Raw genomic sequence first — 27,475 nt, 5'->3', positions numbered from 1 at the left:
CACACACACACACACACACACACACACACATATATATATATATACACATATTCTAATCTCTAAGTTTAGTAAGGATAAAGATTAACCCACTGACATGGTGGCACATGCCTGCAATTCCAATAATTATGGATTTTAGTGATGCCTGAGATACATTGTGAGACCCCGTCCCTAAACAACAATATCAAAAACTACAACAAAAATATTTTATAAAATTTAAACAAATTAGTAAGGAAAGCTTTTCCAGAAGCCTATAATTTATTAATGATTTCTTTTCAATGTCAGTAGAGAAAGAGGTGAACCTTTCAGAAGAGAATGGCTGCAAACTTCAAACGGGCTTAGAGCAAACCATGACCCCAAGCAGCTGATGATTGCACACCTACCAGAACAAACTCGCCTGCTCAGAATTCAGCTTTATGTTACTTTAGGTTATAATAAAAACACCTTCCCACATTAAATCTTAAGTATACATACTGAATTACTTTAATATTTATCTTTATAAATTCTTAAAATTGAACTTTTCAAGCTTTCTTTATGTTAGTACTATAAAAATCTAAACATTGAAATCTTCTGAGCGATTGCCCCACTGCTTTCCAAAGTGGCTGCACAAGTTTGCATTCCCACCAGCAATGGATGAGTGTACCCCTTACTCCACAACCTCTCCAGCAAAAATTGGTGTTTTTGATTTTAGCCATTCTGACAGGTGTAAGATGGAATCTCAAAGATGTTTTGATTTGCATTTCCCTGATCGCTAAGGAGGTTGAGCATGACCTTAAGTGTCTTTGGGCCATTTGAACTTCTTCTGTTGAGAATTCTCTGTTCAGATCAGTGCCCCATTTTTTAATTGGGTTAATTAGCATTTTAAAGTCTAGTTTCTTGAGTTCTTTATATATTTTGGAGATCAGACCTTTGTCTGTTGCAGGGTTGGTGAAGATCTTCTGTCAAATGAAATATTAAGAGAAATGTTCTCACATGGTAGGCTTTGAATTTTAACTCTGAAAAGCTAAGAGGCATGTTCAACATCTTGACATGATGTCATTTACAAAGTTCATACTTAAGAACTAAACTTTCAAGTTAAAAAGTTGCAATAGAATACCTCACAATGTTGAAATAACTTTACAATTTTGTTTGGGGCTATAATCATACCATTTCAACTATATTTTAATAAATTTATATTATTAAAATAAAATTATATTTTAATAATAATAAAGCGTGTCTGAAGATCTGTGAGTAAAAGAGCTTCACTGGTCAACTTTACAGACCAGGCAACCGGTAACACACACCTATAATCCCAGTAGTCACACTAGTTTGCCACAAACTGGGCAGTTCATGCCTTTAATCCCAGTAGCCTCACTAGTTTGCCATAGAAACCAGGCAGTTCATGCCTTTAATTTCAGTAGCCACACTAGTTAGCCATAGAAACTGGACAGTGCATGCCTTTATTTATAGTGGTGCACAACTTTAATCCTGGCCCTAGATAGGATTATGAAATGGGAGGGAACAGCTTGCAAACTCAGTCTCATTCTGAGATTCCTGGAGGCAAGATCACCATTTCGGACTGAGGTCGAGGTAACAGCCAGTGGCTGGTTGCTTTGCTTTTCAGGTCTTCAGGTTGAACCCCAATTTCAGTCTCTGAGTTTTTATTAATCGTGCTTTAGTACTTAGCTGCACAGAGCCAAACGTGGCCCACAAACCTCACCTTGGACACACATGTAAGAGGAACATTACTGAGTAGCAAGATATCAAACAACAAGGGCCTAAACTTATAAAAACTAGAGTTGGTGTGCAGCTTCATTCTTATAGTGAAGATGAAGCAATATTTCTAATACTACAAATAAATAAATACAGCATAGCTGAATGGCTCTTGTGCTCTAATAGGCATAAGCTATACTGTAGTTTGCTGTGATTTCCTGTATCAACATTACTTTCTGATGTGGGAGTGTCATATATCAATCTGTTGATTTCATTGGCTGAGTAATAAAGAAACTGCTGGCCCTGATAGGTTATAAGATAGGTGGGCAGAATAAACAGGATAGGATGCTGGGCGGAAGAGGAAGTGAGGACAGACTCTGCTCTGCTCCCAGAGAGACCAGACAACTCTGCGCTCTGGAGCAGAGACATCATGGACGGAGGCTAGAATCTTCCTGGTAAGCGCACCTTGGGGTGCTTACACACATCATTAGAAATGGGCTAGTCCAGGTGCGAGAATTAGCCTGTAAGGATTAGAGTTCATGGGCCAAGCAGTTCTTAAGTGAATACAGTTTGTGTGTTGTTATTTCGGGCATAAGCTAGCCAAGCGGCCGGGGTGTTGGGGACGCAGCCACGCCGCCGCCCCTATTTCAACAACTTTCATATTCACAATTGAGGGATAGTTTGTATTTTAATTGGAACTGAAGTTTAGAAGAATTTCCCCATATGATAAGGATACTTTTAGCCATTATTGTTTTTTTTAACAAGATCTTAATTAACTCGTAGCATTTTTTCCATCAAAACTTAAAAGCTAACATTAAAGCACTTCAAGTGCAGATACTGCAGATAAGTAAAAAATAAAAATGCAATGTTTTCTTACAATGGAATAGCATTTGGTCTAAAAAAGAAGGGCATTTCAGTTATATGACACTTGCTACTTAAAGACATCAAGTCATGCTAAATAGTTTCAAAAGTTTAAGTACTGTATGTCTCACTTACTTGTAACTAGAGCAAAAACATAGGCCTAAGGCAGGAGGCCGATTGCCATATGACATTATAAAGGCACTGAAGCATTACATCCACTCTGCTGCTCACACACCAAGCAGTGAAAGGTTAGCCAGGAGTGTGGAGGGAGGAGCTACACTGTGGTGTCTCTGTGCAGTGAGCCCGAGATAAGAGAACAGCGACTGTTTGGTGGTGGAGTAAATACATTTCTCTGGTACTTTCTAAATGAGGTCCCGCTATCGTGAGCTGTTTGATAATAAAAACGCTTCTGCATTTCTGTAAACGTCACCATGCTGCATTCCATTACCGTTTCTCAGAGACCTACAATACACAGCAGCATCCAAATCTTCTGCAGTGAGGAGGAAATCTTACATTTGTCACAACCCAAAATATGAGGTACAAAACCTGTTGAGAACTCTTCCCAACATCCTACAAAGTGAGCACAGAGCCACATGGCTCGAGACGCTCTGCTGAGCAGTTGGAGCTGAACAGATGTCTGCAAAACCTATCTTAAGATCAGTAAGTTGAGGAAGATCCCAGGGGCAAAGCCAATCAGTGAGTTTAATATACATGAATTATTGCATATGTAGTATGAATACTTAATGTATACATTGATTATATTTATATGTCATATGCATTTCTGATATAAGTTGTATATATCCTACTTGAAATAAATGTATCTTATGAATAATATTAATAGAATCATATGACTAATATGCAATTTTTTTTCATTTTTCCTTTTCGTTTTTATCATTATTTTATATGCAATTAATCAGTACAGGAAAACACAGTCTGTCCTACAATTCTCCTACCAGCTAGCTACCACCAAACAGAACAAAACCTAGAAGAGTCTGGGGGGGAGGGTTGGTTCTGGGAATGTCTCTTCCAAGACTCAAGTTCCATCAGAAATGAGGTCTAGTCATACGATAGCTGTGTAAAGATGCTTGCTGGTTGGTCACTGTAGGAAGACAGTCTGCTATGTGAGCTAACAATTAGGCTACATTTGGGCATTTGAGGTTCTGATGGATGGTCCTCCATCAGTTCCAAGCACAGAAAGGCTGCCTCTCTCGGTGTGGGAACAGGTGTGCAGGTCTGTCCCAGCAGCTCTGCCTACTGGCACCAGGGATTCGGCTCCTCAAAAAGTCTGGGTCCATGTAGAAGGATTTGTGATTGAGAAGCAGGCAAAGCCTGTTAGGAGCAGCAGAGAGCTATCTCCACCACAGGTTCTGTGTGCAGACAAATGGAGACTATGAATAACCTGCATTTATATTTTGGAAGTGGCACACCTGGCAGTATTTAGTCTTTCTATCAGTGAATGAATGAAATTAAATACAATCTGACTCTCGCATAACTAGCAATATTCAAAGAAAGTAATAATTTACTTTCCCAAAGATCTTAGAACTCCAATTGCTGACTTCTCATTGTCTAAGAATTCCTTTTCTGATTTGCTACTTCACACACACATACACACGCACTCAATTCATATAGCTTTTACTAGAATGTAAATGGGAGTTCCGAATACTTGGAAATAAGAAAATAATGGGTGTAAACAGTATGAAATAAACAAACCTGTTCTCATTTCAGAAAAAAGAATGAACACATAGAAAGTAGCAAGAGCAGTTCTAGCATCCATTCTCTGCAGATAAAATGATGTTGAAATCCACTGTCCTCTTGTGGGCCGAGGTGCAACTTACCCAGACTGGAGCTGCCTTTGGCTATAGTAACTGTCCTCTCAAAAGCTTCGTGGGACATACTTCGTGGCGGGACAGACTCAGCATCAGAAGCCAGAGATCTCTGTTCAGGTAAATACTCGGAACCCCAAAAGAAAGACAAAAGAAAGTCACATGGAAAGAAACTTAGACTTTGGAGTGGTCATTTCAACATTACACACTTCCTCACAAATGCTTTAGCAAGAACCTACAATCGATCAAGTTCATAGGTCACCTGAGTCACACAAGCACTGATCCCACACTAGAAGAGGCTCAGGATGCAACTTTTCTCTCTCCCCTCCCCCATCATCTACCCAGTGACAACACCATATGCTGGCTGCAGGATGGTACCTTTTGGGCTACAGTAGGCGGAGCAGGGGCAAGCTCTGTGGTGCACAGGCCACTTGGTAACTGTGAGGGAGCCCATTCCACTGTGTTTGCACACTCATAGTTTTGTTCAACAGCATTCGCAGGTGTGTAATCACCGAGGGTGAAACCAGAAGTAGCTGCCATGCTCATGGGAGGAGAAGCAGCCTGCTGTCTCTGCAGGAGGTTCTGCGTGTAGAGTTCTTCCAGGGACAAAGGAACACCAAGGCCTGGGTCAGAACTGCCAGTCACATCCTGAGAATGAACAGACAAACCACTCATCAAAACTGAGACTTAAGAGTTATCTAAATTTAATATTTTTAGGGAATTATTAGTTAGTGAAAAATAAAACACTCCTTTTTCTTCACTAAGCATGCTTCCTGCATGGGTTTTAATTTCATAGAGGTGTTACATTATATCTCTTACAAATATTGTATCTCATGTCCTACTGAGTTACACTTGTCGAATAGGTTGAACATAAGATAATTTAGTTACAATATTTAGTTCTAGCTACAAACAAAGCAATTCCAAGTTAAAGCGACAAAGAAAAGCAAACAGGTCATATTCCCAAATCAGACATGCTGGAAGTGGCTATACATTGAGAGTAGCAAGTATGACAGCCATGAATTTGGAATCCCAAAACCCTCCAGGAGCAAGTAATTTACAGGTAACTATTGGTATTCGTGCAGAAGAATAAAAAGCCTTGAAATTCAGATTACTGCAGGAAAATCTGCATGTTCTGTAAGACCAAACAAGCAATACTAAATCAGAACTGCAAAGCCTATGTTCTAATTTATTTTCTATCATTAGCAATCTGTATATATAAAAGCCTGTATTGACAGCTACATATTAGAAATTTTCTAAAATTCCTTGAAAGTTTAAAATTCTCCAGACCTATATGAACGCACATGTCTCCTCACAACAGACATATTTTAGCATTTACACCTTGGGGCAAGCATCTGCTTTACAGACTGCTGTTAATAAGTATAGGTTTCCCTTAGATTCCCTTATCAACATTTTTGTTTTCTTTCTTACGATACTGGGGATTAAACCCAGGACTTTGTACACACTATGCAAGCATCGTGCCATGGAACAACATCCATAGCACTCTTCAATACTTTTAACGTACAAAGGTCTTAAGAATACACTCACACATGAAAGGTTTATGTATACTGCTTATGGACAGAGAATACTAAGGAAGTCTGTACATGAGACTCCTTTGTCCATTTATGTCACCAGGATATATATCTGGAATCAGATACTGATCGACCCATTTTTATGCATTTGCAAAATATTCCAGCAAGTATGTATATATACTTGCATATGGAGTTAATACCTAAAGAACCATCATTAAGTGGTATTTACACTTTTCCCCATTGTCTTTATATCTTGATGTCAGTATTTAAAGTCCACTCCACCTTCCTTACAAGCAAAATACTGCTGATAGGCAATGGTGGATTGTAACTCTCGAAGCTTCAGTTCAGACACTGGTTAACAATTAGTTTAAGTTTTGGCAAAATTTAAACTTATCATTTTCTACTCTGTTCCTCTCACCTATTTCAATGGGGGAAAATAATAGATCCTAGCCCAAGACTTTTAAGGGGAACAAGAAGAGTTATAAACAGGCTTGACGTAATAGAAAGTGCCCAACAGACCTCTGCCAGAACAGTTGTTTATGTAACACAATGTCGTATTGCCAACCAAGCTTGAATCAGATGAGCCACTGCTCATGTATCCCAGTGTTCTCTTGCAGGAGACACTGAGGTGCCTATGAACTACTCTTGCAAACCCTGTATTTGCTTGGAAATAAGATCTGGAGGAAGGGTTCTGGGCAGCATTTTCCCATGCATTCCCCTGATGACCAGCCCAGCTTAACCTGTGCACCTCAGGCAAACACTTGCTCCACATCCCTCCTTGCAACTCTCACAAGGTGCAGTCACTTGTTCTTTTCAGGATATGAAGTCTGAGCTGAAAGCAGTTTCCAGAATCTAAGTCTGCATACCTAATATTTTATCATCACAAAGTTTTTGACATGACCAAATTTGTCATTTGGGGAATTCTGAGCTTTATGTACTTCTCACAATCCCACACAGAAGAAGGGTGACATCTTTTAGCATTTTTCTTCTACTTTACAAATAACTGTTTGACATTTTAGACATCTAGAGTCTACTTCAGATGTAGCTCTCTTCCTTTTTATTATGAATGTAACTATTTGAAACAGCCTATTGTGCTTCCTGTCTTCAATTTAAGGTATCATTTTTCTAAATCATCACATATTCCCGGCATAGAGAATAGATACAGTGGTTTCACAGAAGTATTTAACATCATTAGTATCCTTAGGAACAAAGAATGGGAAGAAGCCCGCCTCAACACCCCACAATCTAGATGGACTGTTGGCTGCTGGATCCAATTTCAGTTATTTTATTCTTACAAATAAATAAAATACTTACCAAAGGACTGGTAAGTTTCAGAATTACTAAATTAATTACAATAATTACTGGAAAATCATCTCACTCATGCCTCAAAGAAACATAATCAAAACTGCTTTTCATCAGAAAAAGCGGTCTATCCACCCTTGTTAGTTGGGGTTTACTGGAAATTGTATGACAAAAATGGCCATGCATTATTCATGGGAAGTGGCAGAGACGCTGGAAGGGAATAGCTAATCAACAAGGCAGATAACACACGCCTACTGCAGAAGCTTATAGGTGCTGAATAGCCCACTGTTTTATCTTTAAACATAGTAAGAATCTCAAAGTAAAACATTTTTTCCTCTTGCCCTATGTTCAAAATAATCCTACCATTTACCAATGCTTCTTGGTATCTTAAATGAAGTCTTTCAAAAATCCATACTAATACTTGATATATTCTTGTTCTTAGGAATAATGAAGAGAGATGAGAAATTAAAAAGACCAAATATAAATGAAAAGCTGTATTTCGTAAGTTTAATGCAAGACTGAAGGTTACTCATTACCACACTACTTCTCTGGATAATGATTAATATAGATTGCTCAAATGCAGCTTTTGACCAGCTGCAGCACCACTGTAACAGAGAATTCCTTTTGTGCCTTACAGTCCCAAACGCCATACTTACTGTCATTCACCCATTTGTTAAATGAATTCTAATTGGTCTTAAAATTAAAAACTCAGAGTCAAATATAGGGGTTAATGCTGAAAAATCAGAGAAGCAGAGCAGTCAGCCACTAGTTCTTACCTCTACTGAATCTTCATACCTAATGAACGATCCTGTCTCTAGGAATTCTCACACTGAATGTCTGGAATTTCTGTCTCTTTCTGCCTTATATTCCTCTCTCTGCCTAGCTTTATTCCTTCCTGTCTCCACCTCCCTAGTGCTAGGATTAAAAGTGTGTGACTCCCAAGAACTGGGATTAAAGGTGTGAGCCACCACCACCTGACTCTGTTTCTCTTTTAGACTGGATCAATTTTGTGTAGGGCAGGGTGGCCTTGAACTCACAGAGATCCCTCTGCCTCTGTCTCTCAAGTGTTGGGATTAAAGGTATGTGCCACCACTGCCTGGCCTCTATAGCTAACTAGTGTGGCTAGCTTTGCATTCTCATCTTCAGGCAATTTTTATTTGCTACAGCAGAAACAAGCTATCATCATACCCATTTTCTGAGATTAAAGTACACTCCTCTTTACTATTTTCATATGGTTCTTAGCATGCTAAGGGCGACATCTTTCCTTCACAATAGCCAGCAGTTCCTCCCCTGATCCTTCGCGGTTATTCTGCCGCCAGTTGGTTCAAGCACTTCAGACAGTTTTCAATCACATGCCATTCTCTAGAACCACCCAGAACAGATGCAACCATATACGCAGCAGGGTCATACGCTAGACAATGCTGTACGATGTCTGGGCTGCTTTTTATTAGGATGGAATCCATTAGTTGTGTTTGCTGTGTTAAGTGAACAGGAAGGTTTATCTTAACCAACACAACTTCACCCTGTACTAGAACACACAACATTTCCTGGAGAGCTAGCTGTCAGTCATGATAGACAATTTCATCCCTGGTGACAGCCTGAGAATGTGCTTGTAACAGAATAGACTGCAGGGGACATAGCACATGGCCATTAATCTTTACCAATTGTTTTCTTAGGTCACTATTTTACAGCAAGGATTTCTTCAGAAACTATGTTGAGCCTTTAAACAAACATTACCTAACATTCAATTTTGGAGAATTTTGTCACGTCTTTAAAGCAATAATAAATTAGTTTTCTCAAATTAACTCCCAAAATTAAAATCTAAAACAACAAAAAAAAAAAAGGAAAAAATGTTCAATGGCTACAGCTAACTGATACTAAAATGCACCTTTTATTTGTTTTTATTTCCTGGGTCTCTTGAGGCAGGAACTCACTATGTAAATCTTTCCTTGCCCAGAACTCTAAATCCTCCTGCTGAAGTCTCCACTGGCTGGACTCTGGGGCACAGGCCTGAATACCCCCACCCCACCACCATGCTTGGATGAAATGAGTATTTTAATAAACTGCCCGTAATTCATATGACACAGGAGAGGATAATTTAAATCTGTAAGTATTAATGAATAAAGCTAAGATAGAATACACACTCCACCTCCAAAACAGAGACTTCTGTGAACAGAGGCAGCAGCTCATGGCTGCTAGCCTGCTGCACGAAACTCTGCTCTGAAGCTCAAGGCTTCCCCAAGAGGGAGCACATGCTCCAAGGTCAGGCTTTATAAGTCCCAGTGGCTTACACCACCAAACTGTAAAGAGCTGTCTCCACAGACGTGAGCTCTGCTTACAGTCTCTACGCATTAAGTGAAAAACTGGAGGCAACACTAAGGGCCTAGCGTTCTACTTCATTGTTCTGAGAAATCTGTACTTGAGCATCTTGGTTTTTGTTAAGCACCCATATGTGAGACACAGTGATACACTGTACATAGCCGCATATGCTTAAATAGCCGTAGATGCTAATGGGCTCTTTCTAGTCACTGAAAAGTCTTGAGGTAAGCTTACATTTTATCAAAAAAGGTCGATTCTAAATTCCTTAACAAACCCATTAGGATGAACTTAATGCAAACAGGGACAGATCATATAATTTATTTCAGTTTTATAATTTCTTCCTAGTAGAAGTCTAAGTTCTAACATTCATAGACAAAAACAAAAGCAAAACACAAGAAAACACCAGCGTTGCAGTATTTAACTAAGGAAACTGAAAGCCCACAGGAGGTTTAAACACCCTCATTAATGTTTTATTTGTTGGTTTTTAGTTTAAATATTTCAGTCGTCAGGCCAGCTTGCCAAACTCTGATTCAACAAAAGAGTAAACTGCTTAGGAAAAAAAAAACAAGGCAAACAGACTCCAGCAAGTCAATATGTTGTGCTGCATATAGCCAGCGTTTGCCCTGTAAAATGTATGCTTCTCGGTATGCAGACTGTGTCGTCCCTTTAAGTAATAATTACTACATTAAACAATGCAATCTGTCCCTCTGGCAAGGCGCAGTGTGCAATGCTAAGGACTGGGAGATCCCACCAGGATATGAAACAAGCTTGAAGGCCTGAGGCCAGTCAAGAATGAACATGGTCCAGACAGGTTGCAGCCAGGGACCTCAAGTGTGCAGGCAAGGGGGGGCAGTTCACTAAAGCTGGTACCTTGCAAACCGATTCAAGCAGGGTGCCCTGTGGCATGGGCAAGGGTAACAGGTGCACTTTAGACATAACACAAAATGCTATGCCGGCACCCTAGCCAAAACCAGTTGTTAATCAGAAAAGAAAGGAAGCAAAGCCAGACCTAAGGGATCCTGCTCCCCAACCTACTCATGAATGAGGCCCTTTCCCACTGAATTCATTGTAGCAGAAAGCACCAATATCACGTTAAGAAAAAATGTTGTCAAGTGTCTGTATCTTCATGTTCGTTTACTGTATATTTCCAACACAGAAGAGAAGTTGTGTCCACATACGAACTGTCTGCCAGGATGCCCTGTTGTATTCTCAGTCACTACTGTACACAACAGATAGATCAGAGAGAGCAGAGCCCTTCATAGTCTTGTTTTCTTGGCAGTAACTTGTGTCCTGAAGTTGGGAAGTACCACATGCACATATTTTAGGTGTTCTCTACCCAAAATACAGATATTCATAAAGTATGTATATATGTATAACAGATTTATAAATCAACTCTTGGACATTCTAACAAATCAACAGAACCAGCAGGCAATATAAAATAAAAATGACTGAAATAGATGCAGAGATAAGTCAAAAATAATGACTAAAATATAGAAAAACACAATCTCTAGGAATCAGAAAATCCAAATTAAAATATGTACCAACATGCCAGTGTGTACTTATAAGTTTGCACAGATGTTAAAATAGTACATTTGAACATTACAGGGTTTGTCACCAAGGAAATTAATAGAATATCAGCATTTACACTAATAACCCATTTAGAAGAAGGACAGCAGATGTGTCATGCGGTGACTGTGCCCTCCAATCACATCCACTGACATCAACATACCCTGCCTCCTACTGCCATATCTATGTAGAGTATTCTTTGAAATCACTTTTCATTAATGAGTACACTAAGCATAAATGAGCTAGTACTGTTAAACTACGAAAAAAAAAACTTACGATATCCTTTTGCTTAAAAGTTAGTTTTTAAAAAAATACTAAAAACAAAATTATTCTAATTTTTCCAAACATATAACTACAAGCCTAATTTGAGAAATATAGTATGAAAACCTTAAAAAAAATCTGACTCTGTTTCTATCAGTCTGTTTAGCAAACATTAGAACTATTCACTACTAATCTAAACAATTAACAACACAGTGAAACTACTTTGACCTGTTGTGTATCTGACTGGAGAGACCTGACATCATTTATATGCTATGTGATGGAATGGCTCCCATAGTCTGTATATATTGGTCCCCAGTTGCTGGGCTGTCTAGAAGGATTAGGAGGTGTGACCTTGTTGGAGGAGATGTATCATTGGGGGTGGACTCTGAGGTTTCAAAAGGTCACTCTAGGTCCATCTTAACATGTACCTGGCTCTTGTTTGAGGATAAAATATAAGCTCTTAGCTATCACTCCAGCGTCCTGCCTGCCTGCTTGCTGCTGTGCTCCTGCCATAATGAACTTACCCTCTGACACCATAAGCAAGCTCACAATGGGACGCCTTCTTGTTTTAAGTTATCTTGGTCACGGTGTCTCCTCACAGCAGCAGAACACTAACTAAGACATGCTACTCCTACAATTCTGAGAAACGCTGACCTCCAAAGGTTACACACAGACTTTTCTGCAAAATGCATTGATATTCTGTTGTACCTTGGGAGGAGATGATGGAAGGGAGGGGCCGTAGCTCATGCCGTCACTACAGGCACTATCATGGAGAGACAAAACGGAGGCTTGGGTAGAGTAGACACTGTCGTCATCAGGAGAGAACTGAGTCTCAAATCTTGACTCAGCTGCTGATTCAGCATCCGGTGCATCTATCTAGGAACAAAATAAGACCAGCCGTTATGGTACCCTATGACACATCACTGTCACTACTTCAGCTAAAGGCACAGCTGCACCTTCTCTGTCCGTCCTGCTTCCAGCATGTGTCTTTCCTACTCCCTACTATTGAAAGCTGCATTGAGACAGCAACACAACAATAGACAGAGCGCCCACAGCAGAGGCCGCCGGCACTGGGCGCTACCACATCCCATCAACTAAAGATCAAAGGCAACAATCAACAAAACATTTAACTTTAAGTTTAAATCGTTACATAAGCAAATACATAATATTTTATGATGCAAAGAATTTGGTTATTGTATTTCATATTAAACTAATAAATGGTTTTTCATAAATGCAGCTCTGTGGTTGTCTAGCTAAGATGTACAAACCAAAGAGTAACTTTGCGTTTGAGCTAGAATCACAGCAACAATGAAGGGGCCTGATCATGGAATGGCTCCCAGAAGCATTAAGTAATAAACATTTTAACAATAGCAAGTCATATTACTGTAAAAAGCTGTTAAAATGCTACTGGAACATTTCAAAGTGAGTCTCAAAATATAATTCAGAGACTGATAATACATTTTAAATATTTGTTCAAATTCACTAATAAGTTGCAATGTGAAAGTTATCTTCTACAAACGTACATTATGTAAAACAATCTGAGTGATAAATACATAGTGTGTGCTATGTAGTATTGCCTGAGCCTTATGCCAGATTGTAATAGACATGTTCATCTTAAAGTACTACTAAAAGAAAACTCCAATAGAACTCATATACCTATCACTGATGCCTTTAAGTCTCAATTAGCTCAATTACAATAGAGATGAAACATGAAGTCCCCAGGAAGTTGAGTGGCCAGTTCAAAAAAACAAGCTCATTAGCAATATTGTGGACTCCTGTGACTATTACAAGGCACCGAGTTTCCATGAGAATGGAAGGAATCCTCTCAATTGGCATTATTTAAAGGGGTTAAAAGATCCCACCCAAACCCTAGAGAGGATATTGTTTCATGGAGTACGTGAAAGACAATGAGCTAGGAATGGCTGCATATGCCCTTAATCCCAGCACTCAGGAGGCAGAGGCAGGTGGACAGATGATTGGCAGTTGCAGACAAGCCATGGCAACCTGGTGAGATCCTGTCTCAAAAAAGAAAAAAAAAATGAATGAATGAGTAATATCTTTGTGTATGTACTATGACATTTCAGAATGAACTTGCTATGGAAAGGCACCTCACAATGTCCAAACAAAGCACTGGAGGAGGTCAAAGTCACCTCATATCTTAAGTAAAATGTGGATGTATTATACTTATTATAAATATATCAAAGCATTCCAAGAATAACTATTCAAAAATCTGTAATTTAAAAATACTAACAAAAAGAATTGTCTTCCTTCCAAATTAGTATTGGCATAATATATAATGTCAAAGACCTACTTATCACTCTCTAGTTTAGAGCAATGTGTACACACTGAGCTTCTACATACACTACGCAAGTGAATCAATACAACTGCAGCAGAACACGTATTAAAAACAAGTCAGCTGAGGCCACTAACCAGAGCCAAGTCGGCCCTGAAGAGGGCTTTGTCAGGCAGGCCTGGCTCCTTACAGGGGTGCGGTGAGCAGAGAAAGGCGTCCTCCTTGGCAGAAACATATCCTTCTTCTGGTGAAAGCTGCGGGAAATTAGTGTGGAGAAGGGGTTTGTGGGAAAAAAAGAATGACAAAGAAAATGGGAAAGTGGGAGGGGGTAAAAGAAGGAAGAATGAAGAGCAGAAATGGATTCTTCATGTGATAACATATGACAGCAATATAGATGGGAACTCCAAACTTAGACACACTGGTCTTGACATTTCGTTTGAAAGGACACAGAGGCCTTTCTTCCTAGCATAAATACCAACAATTAGAGAAGAACCTCTTTCTAGTATTTTTTTCTTCTTGCGAATTACAATCAAAGTCAATGATTTTTATAATAATCTTCTGGTCAGTTTTATCTGCTAAATATTCTGGCTAAATAATGAAAGGCAAATTTAAGGATTAAAACTTTAAAAGCTACAGAATAAAGCATTAAAGTAAAATCAATGTTTTGCTCTCTCTTTCTCAAGTATTACACAGGATGCAATTTTCTTTTTTTCATTATTATTATTATTAAAAATTTCCACCTCCTCCCCTCCTCCCATTTCCCTCTCCCAAAGAGCAGTCAGGGTTCCCTGTCCTGTGGGAAGTCCAAGGTCCTCCCCCCTCCATCCAGGTCTAGGAAGGTGAGCATCCCAACAGACTAGGGTCCCACAAAGCCAGTACATGCAGTAGGATTAAAGCCCAGTGCTATTGTCCTTGGCAGGATACAATTTTCTTGACAAGGAATGTTACTGAGGACATAATAAACTCCTCCAACCTCTCTAAAATAGGTGGAAAGCACCTCTTCCCAGGTAGCCATTGGAGTTCTTGTGAGAAACTCTGAAAACACGTAAAACAACCACCTGCCCCTACAATTAAGAGGGGGCAACATGAGAGTTTAAATACAACACGGTTTATAGGACCAAAATGAAGCTAAACTGCCATCTGCTCGAATCCCTCCTGACTCACGCTGCAGTCCTGAGCCACTGAGAACTCTACACTTGCCCTTCACCTTCTAACAATAAGGGAAACGTTAATTGGCTTACCACAATCACCCGGTATCAGCAACCCGCGGGGTACTTTTATAGGAAAGGCATTTTTCTATTAATCAAGCTCCAGTGACAGAAATACTCAAAGTATGTTTCAGTGTAAAAGGAATATGAAACATCAACTTCAAAAAGATTTTGATTCTAAATAGTTATTGTTTTTTCCTAAGTGGTAGTAAAGTGTCTCCCTAGGCATTTCCCTTACAAATAAACAAGAAATCAGTAAAATCCCAGTTCTTACAGGCAAAGGCTTGGCCACTCCTATCCGCACTATCCCGGAGGGTGCTCCCTTCAGAGCTCCCACAGCCTCTTCAAGACTGCTGTTTTCCAAGTTGACGTCATTGACGAACATGAGCCTGTCACCTGGAAGAAGCCGGCCATCCTTTTCAGCAATGCCACCAGGCACCAGAGAACGAATCACTATCACAGTGCTTGCTGGATCGATGGGGTCCTAAAGGGCAGAAGGTGAAAAGAAGTCAGCTCTTCTGACATATGAGTAAACTTTACAAGTTAACCCTTCTAACTGCTGAGTGTCTGAAGGTTTTCATGGAGGCTCTAATGGATACCTAGCACAATGTGATGTCTATTTCATTTTGGAAAGATCAGAGCAGTTGCCAAGCACCATGGAAGCCTCATTTGCTGGTATCAAATAGACCACGAGACAATATTAGATAACTTCAAGAGGATATTTTAAGTTTGGGGTAGATTGTTAAGCTTTACACTATCACTTGAAGCTAGATGTCAAGGGCACTTGTAACCACAGTATTTACAGATGGATGCAGTCTGACACAGGTCTTGTCCTTTAGAAATGAAGAAATACAAAAGAAGTCATTCGGTATTTAGTGCACATGGCTTGAGTACAAAACTGTTAAGAGTAACCCCTGTGTTTTGTCAAGCAATGTTCAGCATTTCCACATTTGCCTCACACAAAAAATTCAGGGAAGAGTGCAAGTCATACTGAGCCAATTTATAAACAATCATAAATTTAGTAAAAAATGGCTGGAATGTTAGAATTTGTGATATATCCAGTACAAACTCATCTTCCACATTATACAGAAGAATGAAATAGCAAATACTTTATGGATTATCACTAAAATATAAGTTGTCTATTAAGAATATGTAAATGAAAATATTCCTCAAATGACAAAAAGAACCCACTGTATTATGATACTCCTTAAAAGCTTTCTGTGTTTTGCTCAAATTCTTGAGCTGAAATATAAAACAGTTTAATAACTATAATGCTTAAAGAAACCTTTTATAATAAAAAAGAAATCATACCTATCGTATTACTATTCTGAGAAATTAATTTTAACAATTAAATGTCATTACTAACTATAAAATAGTATATTCTTGTTATCTGATAGCACTTTTAAATTATGGCATCTTTTCAGCAATTAGGAAAATAGAATCTCTTTACCTGGTAGTCTAAAATGCTGAAGCCAAGGCCCCTGCTCCCTTTCTCCAGCTCTATGGACTGAATGGCAGCCTCCCACATGGCCAGTGGTGTTTGAATCTCCTCAGCATTCTGATCTACAGCAGGCATCGCCAGCATGGGATCCTCTGTCTCTGAAGAGCCGATGAGCTCACCTAGATCTACATGAGGCTGAATAACAGATCAGGCATCTCTTATTTCATAGGGAATAGCATTTGACACATGTATCAACACTCAAAAAAAAAGTTGGGTTCCTGTATCTGTACAGAATAAAACATTCTCAAAAACCCAAGTCATAACAGGCATTAAAAATAAGCAGAAATTTCCTATAAGCTTATTAGGTGGTTATGCATCTATGGCATGGTTTATAGGTGATTTTCACTTCTTGTATAAATTTAAATTACCTCTAGATGGAGAATAAAAAGAAGTGTGTTGTTACTAACTAGAAAGTATTCAAGATAAAGAAAGGCTAAATTCAAGAAAAGGTGGGTATGTGTAAAGCTTTGAATTATAGACAAATAAGGCCTCCACAATACATAGAAAGGTAGATTATGTAGGGGTGACAGTTACAGAACATTTGATGTAAAAAGTGGCCTTCAAAGGTTAGCCTCTATCTAGAAAAACAAATCAGAGGGAAAAGAGCAGACCCAATATATCTGTATGAACATATCAAATTTAACAAAGGTGTTTGTCAAAATAAAATTCTAGTTTGTGTGCTGCCTTTGCTTTTGATATTCTATTGCACTGCCTAGAGCCATGGACACAAATCTCCTTCCCTTGCCTTCCTGGGGCCATGTCATGTAAACACGTGCATTCATTGGCACCCCATGAACACATGCTTAGGTCAGCACCATGTGAACACGTGCATGCTCCCGCACCATATAAACCCAAGCATGCTTCAGCACCATGTGAACACACGGACACATGTTGGTACCCCATGAACACGTGCTTGCTCCAGCACCATGTGAACATGTACACACGGTATCACACGAACACAAACATGCATACCCGTGGCTCAGCTTGGGAGTGACATACAATTTAGAATACTGTTTCTTGTTCTGCCCTATGATGACCACCCATATGAATAATAAACTATGTACTCGATCCTTTTAAGCTGTAAAATTATTTTATTATATTGATTCCATCAGCATAATGTAAATGGAGTTCCTTCCTCCTGAGATCTGATTAGGGTCCTATGCTAAATGTGCATATCACTTCCTCCAACAAGTCATTACCTTAGGTTTTGAACACTATGATACAAACAGGTAGGAATAAGGAGACAGGAATATGCACATCACAGAAAATTATTTGATGTCAATTATGAGTTCAATGTTCTCATCTTCTTACATTAAAATGCACAACTACATTAAAACCTATATATACAATGAAAAATATCTTTCTATATTTTAGCTATTCACTAAATGGTTAAGTGCAGACCAGAAACGGCTGGTCAGGTATATAAAAGTATCTTTTTTCATCTGTGCACCACACATACACTACTTGCATACTTCTGCCAACTGGGACAGAACTAGTTAGTAGGAACGCTGCAGGTACACAGTGATACCTAACATCAAGGTCAAGGTGTGCAGTGGTACCCCCTGTAAGTACCACTGAAGAGAAAGTCTCCATGTTGGACATCATCCTAACCTACATGTGACAGAAACAAAAACTGATGTTCAAAAAGGTGAGGTGACTTGTCTAGGTTAAGCATCAATTCTGATTCAAGTCCAGGGCTGTGTGACTTTATCCCTATTCTATAAGCATAGACTGTGTTAAAAAATGAAGTATTAATGAAAATAAAAATACCTTAACATTTTAACACTAGTAAGCCTTGCTGTGATGTTTCTGTAAGTCTGATACCTTTTCTGTCAGCTCAAGGTCACTCATGTCCAGGCCACCCAGTTCTGACGCGGCGGTGGGTGGCACAGTCCGGCGACAGCACACCATTGTCACCTCTATGGGCAGCTCTTTTAAAATATTGACCACGTCTTGATGATTTTCCCCAAGCAAATTTATACCATTCACCTGCAGAAGAACACACACGGCCCACAGAAGATAAAGTCTCATAATAGAAAGATCGTTTGAGAGCATCCTTTTCCCATCGATATAAACTCACTATGGTGATGCCTATGGTTCTGCCATGCCCAGAACTGCAGTTAGAGTCGTGTGAGTACCAGCTAACAGGGTCTGCACTCACGTTTAGTCTCGCTATAACTGGAGCTCCTCAAGCACTCGGGACAAAACCCTTAGCTTCCCCTAGGTGTGATGGAAGAGAGGATAACAATATTCTCAAGGATGCAGAATAAAAAATGATAAAAAATTAGTATTTAATAGGTTTACTAAAAAGAAATGGCGTAGATAGTATGCAAACATGCTTTTAAAACTGGGAACAGAAATTTTCCAAACATTTTTTTTTTATTTCTGCATATAAAAAAACACTGACAGATTGCAGAAAAACAAATACCAGTGGGCGACATGAACTGAGTGGGGACAGAAAGGACACGCTCATTGTTTGTCATTATTCTCTGTGGAAGCACACGAAAGTGCTGCCTATTCTAAGAAATGAGTACAAATTATAAATTGCCATAGAAGGTTTCATAGTCTTTGGAAGCTAAACCATCATAGAACACAATACAACAAACACCACCAAGACAGAATATATGGAACTGGCTCTGTAGTTCAGGGCACACAAAGCTCTGGCTTTTCTGCTTTGGGTTGGATTTAAGATCTAGGTATTTATCACCATTTAATTCTCCAGCAGCTTTTTCCATCTTGTGTCTGTAGAAAAAACAAAACCCAAGTTCCTCACTTCCAATAGCTCATCTCCACTGAAGAGCTTCCCACTGTGTCCCACAGGGCCTTCTGGCAGAACAGACCGGATGAAGTGATGGCCCACTGTTGCTTCCAGACTTATCCCCAATCCACTGTTCTCGCTGAACTTGCTCACATGAGCCACCTGAAATGAGAAAAACCATCACAACTCTAGCACTCTTCTGAGTTTTTCTCTACTCGTGTAAATATTTTAAATTCACCCCCCCACACACACACAAAATAGTCAAATTTCTCACAAACACTTCAAAAATCTTATTGTAAGCTGCATATCATTTGAGAGTTGCCAGTGATAAATACCATCAGAAACTAGTCTAATGATTTCACAGACCACCAAAGATTAGAAGGTGACTGTCCAGCCACCAGCACCCAGGACCATTTCATTGCCTACTGAGAATATAGTAGCAAATGGGTAGAATGCAGGTAATAAATGGGACGCAGGCAAAAACTGCTATGGACCCGAACACAGCTGACAGCCTAAGCAGCTATCATGGGGTGCCATGTGTCACTCCCCACAAACAAATAGATTTACCAAACGAGACCTTTCATATCGTAAAGGTAGTTGGTGAAAGGTCAGTATCAGAGTGAAATCACCTGACTCTGAAGCGTGATGCCGGGCAACCATCTTCTTAGCCCTGCAAACCTAATTTAAGAGTTCACTTACTCTAAGGAACTGCCAGGTCCTCACTGATGTCTCCAGCCCCCTTTATGATTATGTTAACGCTGCCAAGCATACAGCCAGCAAGGAGAAGGCAGAGGTGCTCCCATTTACCTGAGTATGGGCCTCAATGGTGTGGCTTGTAAACCTTGTATTTTGCTTCCTTAGCTACCATTACAGCCTTGAAGAGTTCTAGAAACTTGATCTCCCTCTTGCGTTCATCCCAATGATTATCTTATTTTCACCACGAATTTCATGCTCACACACAGGCACAAGTCAGGAAACATGAAGAGCAAGCTAACCTACCACTATTTCATAATTAATTCCCATAATTCTCTGCCACTTCGCCAGCAGGGCAGCCTCTTGCTGCACGTCTTCTACTTCTTCCAGCTCAGTTGACAGCAATGGATACCCTGAAACAGTCAAAGTATTGAAGTTATTAGCAGCACCCAAAACTCACCTTCTACACCTTTGGGAAGGAAGGAAAACCTAGCGAAACCTTTGTCTTTTGTCTTGTCAGACTTGTTAGTCAATGCATGGGTTCCTCATAGTTAACCAAATTTTAATGATCAAACTTAGACTAATGCTTGTATACGTAGCACCTTTTAAATTTTGGACTTTCCATTAAAGTCTCCATATATTATCTAAAATTCACTAAAATGACAGTGTTTGGGTGCTCTGAGACACACAAGCTTATCTACTGGTTATATTTAGTGATTTCACAGTAAAAAGTGTTTTCAGAGGAAAGACAGCTATGATATTACCTCACAAACAATATAAATTAATAATATAAAACGCCATGAATAACAAGAGAGCATGAAATAGTAAGAGAATGAAACAACGAAAAGCTGAGAATGTTTATTAAGACAAACGCCTATAGTCAGAATCCCACCAGTTAGCCAAAAAGGAAAGGAAGGCATCAAGCAAGCGATGTCAGTAATTCCCAGTGCAGACTGTAGCTGAAAGCTAGCGGTTAAAGGAACACCTCCATCGGTCTCTGTTTCTGGAAGAGTTCCTCAGCGGAGCCCCAGCTCCAGCCCTATGGCAGTCTAACATCACTCTGCCTTTACGCAAAATGGCTTTCTTTGAAAAACCTCCATTCTCTCGCAATCTCTAAATGAACTTAAGGAATATTCCAAAATTCAGATTTATACCAGTTGCCTTCTCTCTCATGGGATCTTCAGGCTCATCATGGTTTAGTTAATATTATAATTTTGTCTGGAGAAAATGGACAAAGTTGGTAACTGTTTTTAAAGGCTTCAGGACAGAAAGTAGTTCATTTACATGCAAGGTCCTACGTTCAATCTCTAGCTTACAAAACGAAGCAAAACAGGACTGAAACTATCTCTGTGGATAAGAGTTTTCTCTTCAAAATAAAATTAGGTGCAGGAGGGGTAACAATCAGCAGTAAGTAGGCCTGGTTAAGAAAATTTTAAACCTAATTCTAGGAGCAGAGGCAATGCTGAAGTCCCCAGTTCACCTTAAATCACTCCTTTGCATTGCCACAGCTCAATAAGAACATAATACAGGATTCTAGTGGGGTGTGGGGAACCAGATGACACTGCTGAGATTCGTATTCATCCAGCCAACCCAAGACCATGCCCTTCCAACCTTCCACCTCTGCCTAGACTACACTTCAGAAATGTAAACATACAAACAGAAAGCCACAGAGCCCTGTTCTCCAACCTTAGTGGACAGTCAAGTGATCATCCTGCACAGAGAGTCACCTTTCTGCAGAAGGGCAGTGGCATCCCACCCTGTCAGGATGGACAGAGTAGCTACATCAGAACCACTTCCAGACTTCTGCTTTATTATCATTAGTTTTTAATAATTCAAGGACTCTTGATTTCAAGTCTGGAGATGGATGCCAACCACCAACTACCCTTCCACATACATATGCAAATTTCTCATTAGCTGCCTGTTCCATAGCAAGACAGATGATTCTGAATCTTTAACATAACCCCTCATGCCCATCTTCATTTCCTATGACAAGTCATGGTCTAAGTATTTTCATCCTTTCCTCCACTTTTGATATTCACTTTAGCCTAAGTATTTTCTTTACTAATTAGTGTAAAAATGGCAGAATGTAATTAATATGTATGAACACTACACATTTTCCTTCCTGGATAGCGTTACATGCACAAAACCCTTTAAATAATAAAAATAAACTAGAACTTTCAGCAGAGGAAGAAATGCAATTATGATAGCACAGAGACAGTGAAGACGTTTCTGGGGACCTGCTGACCAGTAGAATCCACACAAGCACAGAGGAAGGGTTTTCCATTTGCTCAGTGGCTGTTAAGTTACCAAATACCCAACAACAGGGATGGGGAAAAGAAGCAGGAGGCACATGGCATCAAAAGAGGGCAGATCTGTTGTGAAATACGTTAAAAACAAAGGATCCTAGTAAATCTACAGTGAGGGGAATTCGTAGACAGAACTGCTTTCAAGCCAAGTCCCCAACATTACACTTGCAACTCCTGAAAAACTAAAATGCAAATATCAGCCTCCCCACATGGACAGTTCCACGCAGACGTGGTAGGTTGTGCCTGAAACCTGGCACTCAGGAGCCTGTGGGCAGATCATGATTTCAAGGCCAGTCTGGGCTACATAGCAAGCTCCTGTCTCAGAAAAGAATCATCACAGCAAAAAGCAATTATTTTCATTCCTTAAAACCTCGAAGAGTCTCCGTGTCTGTTTTTAAATAACTTATATTTTACTACTGTTTCACAATTGGGTAGAAACACATCAACTATATATAAACACTCAGTTAAAACTACACATATTATCAATCGAAGCCTCAAGAGTAGCTCTGGTGCTTGCACATGCATGTGTGTACATGTGTTTGTGTGTATGTATGCACACACCCGCACACACACAATTGTCAAAGACCAGACTAATTCAGCAAGAAAATTAACCAACTATAAGTTAATTATTTTTATCTAAGAAAGCGGTTAGTCCTATTGATAAATACAGATGTGTAAACATCATTTTTCCTGAGATGATAGTACCATATTTCTAATGGTTTGGCTACTCACTGACTGTTGTAAAGGCTTAAGTTCTTTTCAAACATTCTCTCTAAAGCACAATTAACACGGAAGACTGGATCTAAGTGTTACCTTCTTCTTCAATCGGCAATATGCTGGTATTTCTCCTCAAAGATAAAGACTCTTCATCTGTTTCATAATTTTCTTAAAGATAAAAATATTTGAATAGTTATATCCATGAGATAATAAAAGCATTTGAATTTTTCTAACCCCACATTATTTGAATCACTGATTAGGGTCAATTTTAAAGCGACAAACTCCACAGAGATCATAGGTACTTACTATCATCCTCTAAGAGGGCTGGGGCTTTCCTAAAACCGGCCTGCTCATCTCCTAGGAATGTATTACACAGTACATGGCACAAACACCAACAAGCCCAACATGCTGCAAACAATGGCTTTCCAGTCAACAGCCCCATGTTGGGGGTTATTTCAATAATTTGTAGGGGTACTCATGGACCTCACCTTATAAATGACATTTGTGTTTGAATTTGTGAGCTTGTATGTAGGTCTTCATGTATGTTCAGATGCATGTGTACATGCCTGTGGAGGCCAGAGACCAACTTTAGATGCCTTTCTTCAGGAGCTCTCCACCAGTGCTTTTGAGACAGGGTCTTTCACCAGGACCTGAAATTTGCCAAGTAGGCTAGGCTGGCTGGCTAAAGATTCCCAGGGATTCTCAGAGTCTCTTCCCTCCAGAGCTCGGATTATAAACACATGACCACACCCAGCTTTTATTATGAGTCTGGGATGGAGATCAGGTTCTCAAGCTTGAGTAGCAGTAACTCTACCAGCAGACACATCTCTAAAACCCAGTAAATGGCATTTCTAGAATTCAATTTGACAATTTAAGGAGATTATGTGCAATTAGTTAGCAGTGTTTCAAATAAAAATCCAAGCATGGAATGGAGATTACTCAGATGGTACAGTTTGAGGACTTGAGTTTGAATCCCCAGAACCCATGTAAAACTGTGCACAGTAAAATGGGTCTGTTATTTGTTCCTATGGTGAAATGGGAGGTGAAAAGAGGAGATTCACAGGAAGCTTGTGGGCCAGGTAGCTCGGCCATACGCAGCGGCAAATAACAAAGAGAACCTGTCTCAAACAAGGTAGAGAGAAAAGACTGGCGTCTGAGGCTGTCCTCTGACTTCCATATATGGCATGTATGTGTGCGCACACACCATGTATACCCACCCACGCACTTTCTAAAAGCATCAAACAAAAGTGCACCTCTGTAGAGAAAACCTTGATGACACCCCAATTAATGTAGAGGCAGGAAGGAAGAAAAGTTTTTTTCTGCAGCTGAGAAACGGTAGTGGGGGTGACTGGCAGAGATGGATGTCTAATGCACAAATCCACAGTTCCAGCTAATACCAAAAACAGTTTTCTGTATAATTTACTTTAGAGTTAGAAGAAAATATTAAAATAATGCAAAAGTCTGAGAACCAGGTCCTTTGGCATTACCTTTGCTGACAGTGGCATCACCAGGTGGTACAACCACGTCTTTTGAGGTGTCTTCTCTCGATGTGAGTTCTGCTTCCTGTCTTGCACCCTTCCTCATTAGTGTCAGACGCACTGTCTGTCCTGTGTGACGTAACACCTCTACTGCTTGTTGATTGGTGAAACCTTGAAGGTTGGTGCCGTCTACCTGTGATAACAAGACACATTAAAAATCAAGAGCAACAATTTTTATACCAATTTTTATCACTCTAAAAAAAAGTTTCACTAATTAAAAAAAAAATCTTACATGAATGATTCTATACAAACATGTATCGAAAATGTATTTGCTTTTCTTTTCAAAACTTCATAAATTGAATTTTAAAATGTATCCATTGCCCAAATGTCACAGACTAATACCAGCAAAAACAAAACAAAAACCACTATAACGGAATATATCTTAAACTATACTCCAGTTTAGATTCTTAATACTCGCACGTAGAACATGGAATGAAGACACCTACTTCCCCAGAGCTCCAGAGCATGGCACTCTGCATTGGGACACATGGAAACTAGTGTTATTACTAATAGAGTGAAACGGTAATAAACAAGAAATCCCAAGGCTCCATGGGAATAAACAATTAACAGCCAGACTATATCTAAGCCCGAGCCAGCTAAACACCAATGGAGAAACTTCCTTTAACTCTGTCCACTCCTGCCTGCAGGAGAGCTACGGGGTCGGGCCTGACTCGGTGAGAGCACACACAGGAGAGTAGCAGAAGTAGGCACAGAGGCAAACTGCCTCTAGTCACGAACGAAGCACACCCACCATCAGGTTAGCATGGATACAGGTGATGTGGGAGTGATTTCTTACTAATAAAGAAACTAAATAATTTGCATTGGTATGGATTTTATGGTCAATTTTGTTATATATATGTATTTTTATCTTGATTAAGGTATTGTGGTTGTGTAGTTCATTTTAAAATGTAATGTATAATTAGGAAATATAGGTTGTTAATGAATAATCATCGCTAATAGTTAAGCTTGTAGTCATGTTAATTAGATTTTCTAGATATATAGAGATATATTTCAATTAGATAGGCATTCTTCATATCTTTCAAAGACTGCAAAATATGGCATTTTAAATGTTTTAATAACTTAGGGCTTTTCATGACAATGAGACATGTCTGCTCCTGGCAGCACCAGCTACTTCGAGAGGAAGATGGGCATCGAAGAGGATCCTTATGGAGTTTGATAGCCATTTGGGCAAGAAACTGCTCTTGCCTGGACTGTTGCATAAACTGGACACAGAGAACCCGCAGAAAGAGGACTGCTAAACTTGCCTAAAGGTGAGATGGTCTTTCAGGGTTCCTGATTCATAAAAGAGTCTGCGAGACATTCTGCAGGACACAGCAGAAAGTGACTGAACTGTCTTTGGAATTTCCTGCTTGATGAAAATGTCTGCTGGATACTATGGGCCTGAAGGCTGAAGATGGATGCCCCAACAGTACATAGGAACTTTGGGTGACTGGCAGCGAGATGTCTCTGTCATTTCTAGAGTTTTCTTAGGTATTATTATATCCTTCTGGAGTCTTTGATGCAGTTGAAGAATAGATAGATAGTTATAGTTGTTTTCCTTAGTTATGATAAAAGATAAAATAGATATAAATAATGTAACTGTAATTCTTGCTTGATAACTGTTTTGTTATAAGTAATTTTACTATGTTAAAATTAAAGCCTTTCTTTTTTGTTTAAACAGAAAAAGGGGAAATGATGTGGGAGTGATTTCTTATTAATAAAGAAACTGCCTAAGCCCCTTGATAGGCCAACCCTTAGGTGGGTGGAGTAAACAGAACAGAATGCTGGGAAAAAGAAGCTGAGTCGAGGAGTCACCATGGTTCTCCCACTCCAGACAGACACAGGTTAAGATCCTCCCTGGTAAGCCACCTCGTGGGCTACACAGAATATTAGAAATGGGTTAGAACAATATGTAAGAGCTAGCCAATAAGAAACTGAAACTTATGGGCCAGGCAGTGTTTAAAAAAAATACAATTTCCGTGTAATTATTTCGGGGCATAACCTAGCCATGCGGGCGACCAGGTGCCGGGGATGCAGCCCCACCGCACCTAATTCAACATATAGGCTCCACAATTAGCTAGGGAAATTATGAAGAAAATACCAATCACACAGTGGAGAAAACCTGCTTCCTTAGATACTCTATGTAGCTTTCCAAGTCATCCTCCAACAACCGGTATCTACTAACAGAGATGGAGAATCTATTTCTATCACAGGGCATTAAAGGCACATTTGCCATTTCTCAATATCAATCATAATTCTATTACTGATTTCAACTATGAGTCACTATATACCTAACAGGAATCCTGATTTTATCTGTTGATTAGCTAACATTTTGAGAGAAAAAGAGTGCCTTTATCAAATAATTGTTACACAGAATGCCAGAATAGAAGAAGGTTTAGGGTCAAATCACTTCTGTTTTCCTGACCCTGTACTGCACACAGCTTAACACTAGGGGTCCACAGACTACAATCTGTAAAAGAAGAGCAAAATAGTTTAAAATTATAAAATAAATGCTTCCTCAAAATAGTAAATAATTTCTTAATCTTCTCGGCACCTCAATAAATACGAATTAAAAATAGACTGTTGCTTCAATACTTGTTGTCAAAACAAAACCAGAACAAATAAAGACTATAGTTGTAAAAATGCAACTAGGAAGACAAGAAATATTACCAATTTGTGGGAAGACCACAAGAGGGTGACACTTTGCACTAAGTGAACATGTGGTCAAGAGTGCTGCGCAGTGTTTCCCAGGGTTAAGGCACTTCGGAATTTGAAAAGAATGTTGCTAAAAGTAAAATTAGGATATGCGTGATAGTGAAAATAATCTTATTAAGAGAAATAGAAGACAGGGAAAGTAGACCTCCCCTCTATAAGTACATGTCTTTATCACCTTCCTTGGCTAAGAGGAAATAATCTCTGAGGATCACTCACATAAGAATAAAGACAGTGACAACGGGGAGGCAAGTTTCTGTGAGAATTAAAAGTTTGTAATAAATCTACTCCCTCAGTAAACATTTCTCTAAAATATACTAATACAGCAAGTCCTATACCGGTACTTTGAAGGTCTAATGTTTTCCTAAAGGAAATACAAGGGACATTATATTCTGTCCT

General features: G+C 39.4%; 1 protein-coding gene across 5 annotated transcripts in view; it reads right to left on the bottom strand.

Annotated features, from left to right (window-relative positions):
• Mpdz (multiple PDZ domain crumbs cell polarity complex component) overlaps window positions 1-27,475 on the bottom strand; it is a 157,353-nt gene that overhangs the window by 68,459 nt on the left and 61,419 nt on the right. For 3 of the 5 annotated variants that reach the window (XM_050157422.1, XM_050157424.1, XM_050157426.1), the window contains exons 11-21: window positions 24,314-24,497; window positions 22,923-22,994; window positions 20,110-20,216; window positions 19,126-19,272; window positions 18,177-18,341; window positions 16,302-16,487; window positions 15,126-15,335; window positions 13,781-13,897; window positions 12,059-12,226; window positions 4,753-5,021; window positions 4,386-4,510 (exon numbers count right to left, since the gene is read on the bottom strand). In XM_050157422.1, the coding sequence (XP_050013379.1) occupies window positions 4,386-4,510; window positions 4,753-5,021; window positions 12,059-12,226; window positions 13,781-13,897; window positions 15,126-15,335; window positions 16,302-16,487; window positions 18,177-18,341; window positions 19,126-19,272; window positions 20,110-20,216; window positions 22,923-22,994; window positions 24,314-24,497 (1,750 nt within the window). Of the gene's footprint in view, window positions 1-4,385; window positions 4,511-4,751; window positions 5,022-12,058; window positions 12,227-13,780; window positions 13,898-15,125; window positions 15,336-16,301; window positions 16,488-18,176; window positions 18,342-19,125; window positions 19,273-20,109; window positions 20,217-22,922; window positions 22,995-24,313; window positions 24,498-27,475 lie in introns of all 5 variants that reach the window. The other 2 variants (XM_050157423.1, XM_050157425.1) reach the window with 1 other exon arrangement.

This window comes from Alexandromys fortis, unplaced genomic scaffold, assembly GCF_014885135.2.
Source record: "Alexandromys fortis isolate MF-2015 unplaced genomic scaffold, M_Fortis_MF-2015_v1.1 scaffold_64, whole genome shotgun sequence".
NCBI classification, from domain to species: domain Eukaryota; kingdom Metazoa; phylum Chordata; class Mammalia; order Rodentia; family Cricetidae; genus Alexandromys; species Alexandromys fortis.
Note: the sequence above shows the minus strand (reverse complement) of the source record. Positions and strands in the feature narration are given on the sequence as shown.